This window comes from Microcaecilia unicolor, chromosome 8 (genome assembly GCF_901765095.1).
Source record: "Microcaecilia unicolor chromosome 8, aMicUni1.1, whole genome shotgun sequence".
NCBI lineage: Eukaryota > Metazoa > Chordata > Amphibia > Gymnophiona > Siphonopidae > Microcaecilia > Microcaecilia unicolor.
In genome coordinates this window covers 96,500,335-96,514,287 of record NC_044038.1, presented here as the reverse complement: position 1 = coordinate 96,514,287, position 13,953 = coordinate 96,500,335, and the positions used below count along the sequence as shown (strand labels likewise).

The window sequence follows — 13,953 nt, the reverse complement described above, 5'->3', positions numbered from 1 at the left end:
AGAAAGGAAGTGTTGATGCCCCTGTACAAGTCATTGGTGAGGCCCCATCTGGAGTATTGTGTTCAGTTTTGGAGGCCGTATCTTGCTAAGGATGTAAAAAGAATCGAAGCGGTGCAAAGAAAAGCTACGAGAATGGTATGGGATTTGCGTAACAAGACGTATGAGGAGAGACTTGCTGACCTGAACATGTATACCCTGGAGGAAAGGAGAAACAGGGGTGATATGATACAGACGTTCAAATATTTGAAAGGTATTAATCCGCAAACAAACCTTTTCCGGAGATACGAAGGCAGTAGAACGAGAGGACATGAAATGAGATTGAAGGGGGGCAGACTCAAGAAAAATGTCAGCAAGTATTTCTTCACAGAGAGAGTGGTGGATGCTTGGAATGCCCTCCCGCGGGAGGTGGTGGAGATGAAAACGGTAACGGAATTCAAACATGCGTGGGATAAACATAAAGGAATCCTGTTCAGAAGGAATGGATCCTCAGGAGTTTAACCGAGATTGGATAGCAGAGCCAGTAGTGGGAGGCGGGGCTGGAGGTTGGGAGGTGGGGATAGTGCGGGGCAGACTTATACGGTCTGTGCCAGAGCCAGTGGTGGGAGGCGGGACTGGAGGTTGGGAGGCAGGGATAGTGCTGGGCAGACTTATACGGTCTGTGCCAGAGCCAGTGGTGGGAGGCGGGGATAGTGCTGGGCAGACTTATACGGTCTGTGCCAGAGCCGGTGGTGGGAGGCGGGGATAGGGCTGGGCAGACTTATACGGTCTGTGCCCTGAAGAGCATAGGTACAAATCAAAGTAGGGTATACACAAAAAGGAGCACACATGAGTTGTCTTGTTGGGCAGACTGGATGGACTGTGCAGGTCTTTTTCTGCCGTCATCTACTATGTTACTATGTTTCATTGAAGTATTTCACAAGATTGGTTGCTGATGGGGTGTCTGTGTTGTTGGAGGTAACCGTTATAGTATTTAGGAGGTTATTTATGAGTGAGAAGAGTTTGTGTGTATCCTCGTAGTTTGGTCCTATTTTGGTTTTATAATACGTCCTTTTAGTTTGTCTGATAGTGTACTTGTATTTTCTTTGTAGTTGTTTCCAGTCTCTGAATGTGTGTTTGTCTTTTTTTCTTGCTACATGCTCTTTCTAATCTTCTAACCTGTGTTTTTAGTTCTTTCAATTCTTCGTTAAACCATGGTATTGAGTTTTTTTCTATGTGAGGTTCTGGTTTGCAGTGGTGCTATGTTGTCTAGCACCGTTCTGCATCTGTTATCCCATTCTTGGAGAAATTGGGGTGATTCTGTAGGTGTTGTCCATTCATCAGTGTAGATTTGTTGCCAGAATATTAGTGGGTCTATTTTACCTCTTCTCCAAGCTGAAAAGCCCTAGCCTCCTTAGTCTTTTTTCATAGGGAAATTGTCCCATCCCCGCTATCATTTTAGTTGCCCTTCGCTGCACCTTTTCCAATTCTACTATATCTTTCTTGAGATGCGGCGAGCAGAATTGAACTCAATACTCAAGGTGCGGTCGCACCATGGAGCGATACAACGGCATTATAACATCCTCACACCTGTTCTCCATACCTTTCCTAATAATACCTAACATTCTATTCGCTTTCCTAGCTGCAGCAGCATACTGAGCAGAAGGTTTCAGTGTATTATTGACGACGACACCCAGATCCCTTTCTTGGTCCGTAACTCCTAACGTGGAACCTTGCATGATGTAGCTATAATTTGGGTTCTTTTTTCCCACATGCATCACCTTGAACTTGCTCACATTAAATGTCATCTGCCATTTAGCCGCCCAGTCTCCCAGTCTCGTAAGGTCCTTCTGTAATTTTTCACAATCCTGTTGCGAGTTAACGACTTTGAATAAATTTGTGTCATCAGCAAATTTAATTACCTCGCTAGTTACTCCCATCTCTAAATCCAATGTTCGCCTTTCTCCCAATTAAGCTGAATTAGTGCTGATAATTGGTTGTTACTATCCAATTATCAGTTCTGATTAACTTGTTATTCAATTGGTATGCATGTAAATTGGGTGTGTGCCCAATTTAACACACACAACTCTAGGTGCCATATACAGGTGCCCACGGGGACCAAAGAGAGCAGCACAGCATCTATGATGTGTCCTAATCCTATATAATAAAACGCAACTCCAACGATCTGAAGCCGAGAAAGTGAAGCCTTCAAGCCTTGAAGCATTTGTGCAACATTCTAAAGCCGAGAAGCACTGATCAACTGCACAGCAGCACGAGACCCCGCCCCAGTGAAGCCTTCAAGCCTTGAAGCATTCCTGCAACATTCTGAAGCAGAGAAGCACTGACCAACCGCACAGCAGCACGAGGCCCCGCCACAACGCCCTCGCCACGCCCCCCCCCCCAGGAGAACATTGGAGGTGCGTTTTATTACTTTAGAAGCACTGGGTGGCTGGAAGCAAAACATTTGCTGCCTCCCTCTCAACCCGCCTCCCAGACACACTACACACCCTCCCATTTCGCCCACAATGCTAATGGAGGGTTAAGTGACTTGCCCAGAGTCACAAGGAGCTGCCTGTGCCTGAAGTGGGAATTGAACTCAGTTCCTCAGGACCAAAGTCCACCACCCTAACCACTAGGCCACTCCTGTTTGTTATGTTTCTGCTATGTTTTTACTAAGCAGGCTGGGGAGAGGCTGGTACCCACTCTGCTAGGGCTAGGGAGGGGCTAGGGATCTCTCTCTAGGGTAGCTGGGTGGGACTTGCTTGTTATTGGTCAGCTGGGTGGTAGCTGAAGTCTGCAGTTACTAGCCAGGAGCTATTTTTACTTGCAGTTTCAGGTAAGCGCTGCTTTAGCATTTAGGACTTTTCTGCTGTAGCTTCTTATCTATCTTTTTCCCTGAGAGCTTGCTCTGTGTACAGGAGGGATCTGTTCCCTCCCTCCTTGTTGTGTTCTTAAGTGCTGGCTTGTCAGCATTTATTCTGTGTTCCGTTGTATGTGTTTGTCTCAGTGTGGGGTTAATTGGCTTCCCCCTGCAGCTGGGCGGTGTTCTCTGGTTGAGGTTAGTGTGTGTCTTCTGTGATGTGTTATCTTGTTTGCTTTAGTTAACTTATTTGTTTTAGTTCCCTTTGATGTGGTTTCACCTCTTGTCCTGGGGTTAGTGTGCTGTGTTAACCCCTCGGTCTCTGTGTCTGCTGTGTGCGGGTTATCTGTGCTTACTAGTCTGTGTTCTGGCTAGTACTCCTGTTGCTCAGGACTCTTTTCCTGGCAGGGCTGGGTTCTGCCTGGTCTGCCTTACCTGTCAGTCTGGTTCAGATTTGCCTGATACTACTGCTGCTTCTGTTAACCCTAAGTCCTGCTGGCCGCCTGAACCCAGGGGCTCAACTCCTGGGGGACAGTGGCTAAGTGCAGGTGAAGACTGGCGAAGCTGTTCCGGTATCTGTGTTCCTGCTATAACCGTGTAGTACCTGTAGTGGCCAGCCGGTTCCTGTGGCTCCGTATCCGGTAGCTGGGTGCTGCCTAGCCTGTTGGTGTAGGCCGATCATGTCCTGTAGTTCCCTATCCTTTGAGGGGTTCTGCACCTCTTCTCGGGAGCCTGGAGTCCTGGGTGAGTACCCTGTGGTCTGTTAATTTTATTAGTTGTGGTTCAGTCCACCCCAGGCCTTCCCTAGCTTCCCTTCCTGTTTGCAGCCTGGGCTCAAGCGCTCACAATCAAGGAACTAGTGGCAGTGTGACACTGTTGAGGCTTTTTCCTCTGTCATTCTAAGCATACTGAGACTGTATTCAGTTCTTAAGCAAGCTTAAAGAGTATCTTTAAAAAGAAGAGGGGGAGTTGTTGGTTATCCGATAGAATTTATTTCCTTCTGAGAACGTTGAGGAGGCCCTGAGAGGGATCCAAGATGGCTGCCTGAACTGGTCGCGAGTCTCCACGCTTTAATTCAGTGCTTGATATGCCTAAACGACGAGGAAAATCGGCAGCCGCGGCTCCCTTAGACCGACGTACCTCTTCGTTGGCAGGTTCGATTGATCCCTTTTTGCGGAGACCCGGAGATGTGCCTGGAGGGTCGGCGAGTGGCGGATTGGTGGCGCCGACGGCGGGTGGAGGACCGGAAACGCTGCCCCTGCTTGAAGTGACTCTTAGCCCCGACCAACGAGCTCCTCCCCCGCAGCCCCAGAGTGTTTCTTCTCCTGTAATGGCGTCGTCCCCGAAACAGCTAGAAAATAGTGCTGTTAGTGGGCCGACGGGAGCTGGGGAAAATCTATCAGAGAGAAGAGGAGTTGAGGGCGGTATTAACCCTCAAACTACTCTGGAGAATGTGAACCAAACTGCGGGAGGGCTGATGACTGTGACTGAAAGTTCAAAAATGGAGGTCACACAGACCGCAAGACTACAAAAACAAGGTACTGTTTCCTTATCTTTTTTGGAAGAAAAACCAACAGAAATTACCCTGGAAAGTCTTTGGGCCTTAGTAGCTAATTTGGGGAAAGTTTTGTACCCCCAAATTCAAGAACTAGAGTCTCGGGTTAAAAAACTGGAGCAAAGTGTCGATGTCGTGGAGTCTAATAGGAAAGAGACATTGGTAAAAATGAAATCCTTGACAGTTCAGGAAGAAAAAATACATGAACTACAGATGATAACAATAAAAGATGTTTCTATTATGAAAAGGAAGACTGAAAACTTGGAGAACGTGCAAACATCAAATAATTTGAGATTTTTGAATTTTCCACGGGTGATTACTGTTACCCCAAGAGAGATGATAAATAGATACATGAAAGAAATTCTAGGATTTACCACTGAAATTTTACCTCCCTTGACTCAAATCTATCATTTACCTAAAATGAAGGTTGATGAACAAAGGGAACAATCCTTGGATGTTTCTGCAATTTTAGAAACTCCTACAGAAGACTTAACGACACCAGCAACACTGCTAATAACTTTAGCTCTATCAATGGATAAAACATTAATCATGAAGAAATTCTTTAAAAATAGAGAAAAAGAATTCCTGGGACTTAAAGTTCGTATATTTCCTGACGTATCAAAAGATACTCAAAAAAAACGATGACAATTTCTTCTATTAAAACCAGGGGTGCTTCAGTTGGGAGCAACTTTTTATTTACGATATCCCTGTAAATGTATAGTATACTATTAGGCGGTAAAATATGTTTTCTTTGAATCTATACAACTTTCTGAATTTATAACAGCCAGAACCCCTTAGAGGTTAAAGCTCTAAAAAGAAAATAGACACAGACAAATGACCAGTTTAATTTCTTTGAAGTTTAATTTAAGGTTATAAATTTCCAAATTGTTAATCTTGGATCCAAACTGTGGACTTGAGTGTACTTAATCAAATACTTATTTTTCTCCTTTGATATCTATTTTCTTTAAAATTGTATTGATGAATGTACCTTTGCTTTTCAAATATGCTTGTTTTAATATTTGAAATTAATAAATATATTTAAACTAGAATTTATTTCCTTCTTAAGCTCTGATTTATTTTTAGAGTTAACTTATTGTTAAGAGGTATATTTGGTATACAAGAGTTTTTATGTAATGTAATGAAATACCATCACTCACAGTAGCCCAAAGGTTGCCCTGTTTTAAATTGCAAACATGCTTTTATTGATAAACCCTGATATCTAAAATGCATATGCTCCTGCCACTTCTCAAAAACGGAAGGAGGTATGAAGGTGGAAGTGGAAAAAAGGAGAGATGTGATGAGGCCACAATGTGGTGGGATAAGAAGGGTGAAACCCGGATATGATAGAGGGGGGGGATAGTGATCATGGGAAAGGAGAGGACAGAACCAATCCTCAGCATCTAGAGAAGCTATAGCTACCTCTCTCTTGCACCTTTTGATCCAGGACTGGGTATTGAAGCTAAGACAAAGCATTATTGTTTATTAGTGTTCTAGTTTCATGTACCTCATCTCTAATTTCTGTACTGATGGTAACTAGAACTGACAATTGGTTCCCTAATCTTGCCAACAGGCTGATTCAGTCCTAGTTGTACCTCAGTACCCTACAGTTAATTCATGTATAGCCCGCCAATACCGATAAGACAGTTCATAGTGGATTACAAGCAAGAAACTACAAAAAAGACCCCGGGTACCACTGAAAACATTGTCAAGCAATACTCAAACATGTAGGAGCCATCCTAAATGTGTCAATCATTGAATCCCAAAAGATGGCCTGTATACAGTAGCTTTTCTCTTTTTGTATTCTTTGTAAACAACTTCAGTAACAACCATCTCACAAGAGCCATATTTCAAGCTGAACTGATGCATCAGGGTGTCCTGAGATCATCAAGTCCAAACTTCATTTCAGCATCCTGAAATGTTAATTCTGGAATGGATTCAAACAGATCTCTGCAACAGGCCAGCGGTCACAGAAAGAACTGAATTGCAATTCAACGAGCCACAGTCAAGAAGGCCCTGCACTAAAGGGAACCAATCCCCTGCTGAAAGTGTAAGCACCAAAATAAAAGTATCCCAATAAAGTAGCATGCAAAATTGTCCCAGAAAAAAAAATAAAAAATCCAAAACAAAAAAAAAATTAAAAATAATGCCCTTATTAAAGTGCCTATCATATTCAGCCCCCATGAGGTCAAACACTGAAGATGGAAAATCCACAGGATGTGTCATTCTGATTTCCCTAAGTAAGAAACACTACCAGTTCATGCATACAGGGACCCTTTTACTAAACTATTACTGGCCCAACGTGGCCTCTGCTGGTAGCTCTGCTTCGAGCGCATAAATATTTTTGGACTTTTTACCACAGTGCTAACCCGACGGTAATTAGGCAGTGCCACGTGCTGCTCGGTTACTGCCGGGTTACCGGGGGAGTCCTTACCACCACATTAATGGGTGGCGGTAAGTGCTCCCCGCCACATGGCCACACAGTAAGAATAATTTTACCGCATAGCCATATTTCTAAGGTGCATTTTACCCACTGTGGGAAAAAGGGCCCTGGCGCTACCGCAGGGCCCTTTTTACTGCAGCTTGGTAAAAGGACCCCCCAGTGAGGTAAAACTAGGACTGGATTCATCTGCAAACTGGAGTGAGTTGGTATCTCTGCTGGTAGCTCAGTGAGGAAGTGCAATAACAGCTGAGGGAAATTTCCAGTCAGACATTACAATGTAAACTTGGACAATGTAGCAGTAAGACACACAAAGCAAAGAAAAAGGTGAAGAGCTAGAAGAGACTCATCATCCTTGTATGGCACTTACCTGATAGTGGGATTCTGTCTCAGTGATGCCCGATTTCTGGTTCTCCATATTTCCTTTTTGAAAAATAATATACAATATTATTTCTATTGTCGTTCTCTCTTTTCACTGCTCATTTTCTTCTTTCCTTTCTATACTTTCAAGCTTTAATGCCTTCATCCCTTTTTTAATCTCTATTCCTTTGTCTTTCTTGCTCATTTTTTCCTTGTAGCCAACTATTTCTCTGGAATATGAGACCGCAGGAAGCATATATTTGGAGGCACTTCTAGTGGAAGACATTGTAATCTCACTCTGCTCTGTAAAAATCCACACATTTTCCAAATTAAAGCAGAAGATCACAAACATCAAGGAATAACTAGCCTCTGTACTCTTGCCAAAAGCAATAGACCCAATAGATCTTCCATACCAGTCACCTTTACAGATAGCTAAGAGTGAACAGAAATTAGCGGACCAATATTCAATTAACCAGACAGGGGAAGCTCATGCCTAGTTAAGTCACCTGTGTGAGGTTATCTGCCGATATTTCAGTGCCACTTAACCAGATAGTGCTGCTGAATATTAGCACTAACCGCCTAGGCCAGAACCAGCTATTCAGTGAGTGGTCCTGAGGCACAGTCGGCACTTAACTGGTTAAATGCCAATATTCAGCCTTAAACCTTTAAATTTAACCAGCCAAATAGGAGCACATAAATAGCACTCTTATCTTTGGCTGGTTTAACTTAACCAGTTAAGGCTGAATATTAGCATTTAACAGGTTAAGTGCCAGCTGTCTGCACATATCCAGATATTCAATGCTAGTGCCTGGTCATGCTCTTCAATAGACTCTGTGTCAGTAAAAAAAACAATTGCTGACCATCACCAGCTGAATATTTACTCCTGGGATATTTTCCAATCTCAGTCCTAGAGTGCTATGCAGACCTTGAATATAAGTAAAGGAGTCTTGTAGTAGCATTAAGCACTTCCAAAATTACCAAACTGAATATCTATAAGGCCTTATAGATTTTACTGATTATTCATGTTGTTTTACAACTTTGTCTTATCTTACCAAATTTTAAATGAAGGAAAAGACTTCAGTAAAGCAGTTGCAATCACCATCATCAGTCAAAAAAACCCTCCACCTCTCTTTGTAGCTTTTTATGATAACTTTTTTTAAATATTATTTTCTTAAATAAATATAACTTTCTATTATATCTGTATTTCAATTTGACAATAAATCTTCTTTCTAAATGGCATATTAATAGCAATTAAGCACTTTCAACCCAAGATGTGACATCAATTCCCAGGTTCCTTCTTGACTAACAACTCCAACTCCATCTTCCTTGGTAGTTCTTCTGTCACTGCTCCCATTCTCACCTTGCAATAACTTCCTTATGTTCTTTCCTCTCACTGGAGATCCTTTCTGTGTCCATTTTTCTACCTTTTATTCTAGTCAATCTACTTTGCATACTTCCCAGATTCAAGGTCAATTCCTCCTCCTTGCCATCTTCTTTGGCCTCCTATGCCACTATTGTGACCAATTTCCCTAGCCAATCATTTTCTTGCCTCATTTGTTTTTCATAATTCCACCCTGCATGCTCCCTGAACTCCTCACCAGCACCATTTTTCTTGGCATTGAGTTTTCTAGCGAGGAAGAAGACAGCCAGTGCAATCAATACAGTGATGATGATGTCACCCACGATGATAGCAGCGATAGCGACTCCATCCATTTGGTAACAGCCAGTGCAGTCTTAAAGATGGAGGAGGCAAGAGAGAGGAGAAATGAAACATATTAATTTACAAAATTAAAAATTTACGGGCAATATAAAATGATTTTCAAAAAACAATTTAAATATTTGAATTTTTCATAAAGTATCATGTGGCATGAAGTACTAAAAGGATGAGCCAGTCCTGCTTTTCTTAAAGATACTGGAACTTGAATTAGAGGAAATGTTGATAAAACCAGGAAAAGCTCATTTCTTATGAGATGTAGCTCTATTGGTTACCTGCTTAGAGCAATTCACTTGTGACAATAAGGTTGTTGCAGACTCTGTAGTTTTGGATAGGAATGGAGTTCCTGTGATGATTTCTCTAGTCTTCATCTTCAATATATTTGTGAGTGACATTGCCGAAGGGTTAGAAGGTAAAGTTTGCCTATTTGCGGATGATACTAAGATTTGTAACACAGTGGACACCCCGGAGGGAGTGGAAAACATGAAAAAGGATCTGAAAAAGCTAGAAGAATGGTCTAAGGTTTGGCAATTAAAATTCAATGCGAAGAAATGCAAAGTGATGCACTTAGGGAGTAGAAATCCAAGAGAGGCGTATGTGTTAGGCGGTGAGAGTCTGCTAGGTACGGATGGGGAGAGGGATCTTGAGGTGATAGTATCTGAGGATCTGAAGGCGATGAAAGAGTGTGACAAGGCGGTGGCCGTAGCTAGAAGGTTACTAGGCTGTATAGAGAGAGGTGTGACCAGCAGAAGAAAAGAGGTGTTGATGCCCCTGTACAAGTCGTTGGTGAGGCCCCACCTGGAGTATTGTGTTCAGTTTTGGAGGCCGTATCTTGCTAAGGATGTAAAAAGAATTGAAGCGGTGCAAAGAAAAGCTACGAGGATGGTATGGGATTTGCGTTACAAGACATATGAGGAGAGACTTGCGGACCTGAACATGTATACCCTGGAGGAAAGGAGAAACAGGGGTGATATGATACAGACGTTCAAATATTTGAAAGGTATTAATCTGCAAACAAACCTTTTCCGGAGACGGGAAGGCGGTAGAACGAGAGGGCATGAAATGAGATTGAAGGGGGGCAGACTCAAGAAGAATGTCAGGAAGTTTTTTTTCACGGAGAGGGTGGTGGATGCTTGGAATGCCCTCCCGCGGGAGGTGGTGGAGATGAAAACGGTAATGGAATTCAAACATGCGTGGGATAAACATAAAGGAATCCTGTGCAGAAGGAAGTGATCCTCAGGAGCTTAGCCTAGAATGGGTGGCAGAGCTGGTGGTTGGGAGGCGGGGCTAGTGCTGGGCAGACTTATACGGTCTGTGCCGGGGCTGGTGGTTGGGAGGCGGGACTAGTGCTGGGCAGACTTATACGGTCTGTGCTGGGGCTGGTGGTTGGGCGGCGGGGATAGTGCTGGGCAGACTTATACGGTCTGTGCCAGAGCCGGTGGTGGGAGGCAGGGATAGTGCTGGGCTGACTTATACGGTCTGTGCCAGAGCTGGTGGTGGGAGGCGGGACTGGTAGTTGGGAGGCGGGGATAGTGCTGGGCAGACTTATAGGGTCTGTGCCAGAGCTGGTGGTGGGAGGCGGGACTGGTAGTTGGGAGGCGAGGATAGTGCTGGGCAGACATATATGGTCTGTGCCAGAGCTGGTGGTTGGGAGGCGGGGTTTGTGGTTGGGAGGCGGGGATAGGGCTGGCCAGACTTATACGGTCTGTGCACTGAAGAGGACAGTACACATAAAAAAGTAGCACATATGAATTTATCTTCTTGGGCAGACTGGATGGACCGTGCAGGTCTTTTTCTGCCGTCATCTACTATGTTTACTATGTAATAAGGAAAGGGTCAGGATGCTTGGTAATATGAAGAACTTATAATTAAAATTTTAAGTGACCACTGGCGAGACTCATATAGGTCAATATTCAGGTACCATGATTGGCATTTTTTAAACACCAGCTTCAATGATAAAATATCCAGATATTCAGCACCCTGATCTGATAGTGCCTGGTGCTGAATATCTAGATACAACGTTCAGTGGCAGAATTTATTTGGATAGTGACAATACTCAAAACCATAGTTCTCAACATGGGCTATCATTGAGATGTTTTATTTTACCACTAATGTGCTATTTTATGCAATGAGACCAAAGGGTTTGAGAATGGAGTGGATAAAGCACCGTTCACGGAAGAGAGTGTGTATCAACAACTTGGAAAGCTAAAGGTGGACAAAGCCATGGGACCGGACGGGATCCACCCCAGAATACTGAGGGAGCTCAGAGAGGTTCTGGCGGGTCCTCTTAAAGATTTGTTTAATAAATCCTTGGAGACGGGAGAGGTTCCAAGGGATTGGAGAACGGCAGAGGTGGTCCCTCTTCACAAAAGTGGTGATAGGGAAGAAGCTGGAAACTACAGGCCGGTAAGCCTCACTTCGGTTATTGGAAAAGTAATGGAAGTGATGCTGAAGGAAAGGATAGTGAATTTCCTGGAAGCCAATAAGTTGCAAGATCCGAGACAACATGGTTTCACCAAAGGGAAATCGTGCCAAACGAATCTCATTGAGTTCTTTGACTGGGTGACAGGAGAATTAAATCTAGGATGTGCTATGGATGTAATCTACTTAGATTTTAGCAAGGTTTTTGACACGGTTCCCCACAGGAGGCTCTTGAAATAACTAGATGGGCTGAAGATAGGACCCGAAGTGGTAAACTGGATTAGGAACTGGTTGACGGGCAGACGCCAGAGGGTGGTGGTGAATGGAGTTCGCTCGGAGGAGGGAAAGGTGAGTAGTGGAGTGCCTCAGGGATCGGTGCTGGGGCCGATTCTGTTCAATATATTTGTGAGTGACATTACCGAAGGGTTACAAGGTAAAGTTTGCCTTTTTGCGGATGACACCAAGATTTGCAACAGAGTGGACACCCCGGAGGGAGTGGAAAACATGAAAAAAGATCTGAAGAAGCTAGAAGAATGGTCTAACGTTTGGCAATTAAAATTCAATGCGAAGAAATGCAAAGTGATGCACTTAGGGAGTAGAAATCCAAGGGAGATGTATGTGTTAGGCGGGGAGAGGGATCTTGGGGTGATAGTATCTGAGGACCTGAAGGCGACGAAACAGTGCGACAAGGTGGTGGCCGTAGCTAGAAGATTGCTAGTCTGTATAGAGATGCGAAGAAATGCAAAGTGATGCACTTAGGGAGTAGAAATCCAAGAGAGGCGTATGTGTTAGGCGGTGAGAGTCTGCTAGGTACGGATGGGGAGAGGGATCTTGAGGTGATAGTATCTGAGGATCTGAAGGCGATGAAAGAGTGTGACAAGGCGGTGGCCGTAGCTAGAAGGTTACTAGGCTGTATAGAGAGAGGTGTGACCAGCAGAAAAAAGGAGGTTTTAATGCCCCTGTATAAGACATTGGTGAGGCCCCACCTGGAGTATTGTGTTCAGTTTTGGAGTCCGTACCTTGCGAAGGATGTTAAAAAAATGGAAGCGGTGCAAAGAAAAGCTACGAGGATGGTATGGGATTTGCGTTCCAAGACGTATGAAGAGAGACTTGCTGACCTGAACATGTATATCCTGGAGGAAAGGAGGAACAGGGGTGATATGATACAGACGTTCAAATATTTGAAAGGTATTAATCCGCAAACGAATCTTTTCCGGAGATGGGAAGGCGGTAAAATGAGAGGACATGAAATGAGATTGAAGGGGGGCAGACTCAGGAAAGATGTCAGGAAATATTTTTTCACGGAGAGGGTGGTGGATGCTTGGAATGCCCTCTCGCGGGAGGTGGTGGAGATGAAAACGGTAACGGAATTCAAACATGCGTGGGATATGCATAGAGGAATCCTGTGCAGAAGGAATGGATCCTCAGAACCTAAAATTGGGTGGCGGAAGAGGTGGGGGGAAGAGGGGTTGGTAGTTGGGAGGTGTGGATAGTGGAGGGCAGACTTATACGGTCTGTGCCAGAGGCGGTGATGGGAGACGGGACTGGTGGTTGGGAGGCGGGGAATACTGCTGGGCAGACTTATACGGTCTGTGCCCTGAAAAAGACAGGTACAAATCAAGGTAAGGTATACACATATGAGTTTATCTTGGGCAGACTGGATGGACCGTGTAGGTCTTTTTCTGCCGTCATCTACTATGTTACTATCCAGCTTATTTTCGAAAGTGATAGCCGGCCATCTTCCGACACAAATCGGAAGCCAATCACAGTGCGTTAAGCTGTCTGTGAGTGGCTGAGAGAGACCTGGAGAGGTATAATCAAAAGGGAGGGACACCCAAGTAAGTAGAGCTGTGGCCAAGTGGTTACATCACTGGCTCTTATAATGCAGAGGTGGCTGGTTCAAATCCCAGTGTTACTACAAAAAATGCAGTGTGCAAAAACTTTTGATTTCCCTGGTCAGGGAGAAAGACGGCCATTAAGAGAAGAGCACTTTCGGAGAGAAAGACAGCTATTAAGGGAAGTGCACGTCAGGGACGGCCATCAAGGGAAAATGCATGGCAGGGACTTTTTTCATTTGTATGAAGTCTTTCTTGAACATTTCTCAAAACAGTATTACAAAATACAGCACTCCTGAACAAGTAAGTCATAACATAACTGATCAGCAAGATCTAAACATCCAGAAGTACCAGTGCACTATGAATGCTGGCCCCTCCCACGGCCAAATGCCTTGGATTTGGCCGGGTTTGAGATGGCCGGTTCCAGTTTCCATTATCGCTGAAAAACAAAGTCGGCCATCTCAAACCCGGCGATCTGTGGCATTTGGCCGGCCCCAACCGTATTATCGAAACAAAAGTGGGCCGGCCATCTTTTTCGATAATACGGTTCCGGCCAGCTGTTGCGGCGCCGCCAAAATGGATCGCCGGCGATCGATTTCGCCGGCGCCGTTTGATTATGCCCCTCTATGTTACTAAGATACATTAGCATTTTGAACGCGCCTTTAAAGTTAAGATGCATTAAACGCTAACGCGCCAATACATTTCTATGGGCACATTATCATTTAATGCACGTCAACCATTAATGCACATTCAAAATGCTAATGCACCTATAGCACACATTAGTAAACATACCCC

The 13,953-nt window shown here is 44.2% G+C and overlaps 1 protein-coding gene across 2 annotated transcripts in view; it reads right to left on the bottom strand.

The window, feature by feature from the left end:
• Window positions 1-13,953, bottom strand: part of LOC115476361 (TYRO protein tyrosine kinase-binding protein-like) — a 136,242-nt gene that overhangs the window by 26,617 nt on the left and 95,672 nt on the right. The window contains exons 4-5 of one of the 2 annotated variants that reach the window (XM_030212690.1): window positions 8,738-8,921; window positions 7,199-7,251 (exon numbers count right to left, since the gene is read on the bottom strand). In XM_030212690.1, the coding sequence (XP_030068550.1) occupies window positions 7,218-7,251; window positions 8,738-8,921 (218 nt within the window). In that variant the 3' untranslated portion in view covers window positions 7,199-7,217. The remainder of the gene's footprint in view (window positions 1-7,198; window positions 7,252-8,737; window positions 8,922-13,953) is intronic. The other variant, XM_030212689.1, reaches the window with a different exon arrangement.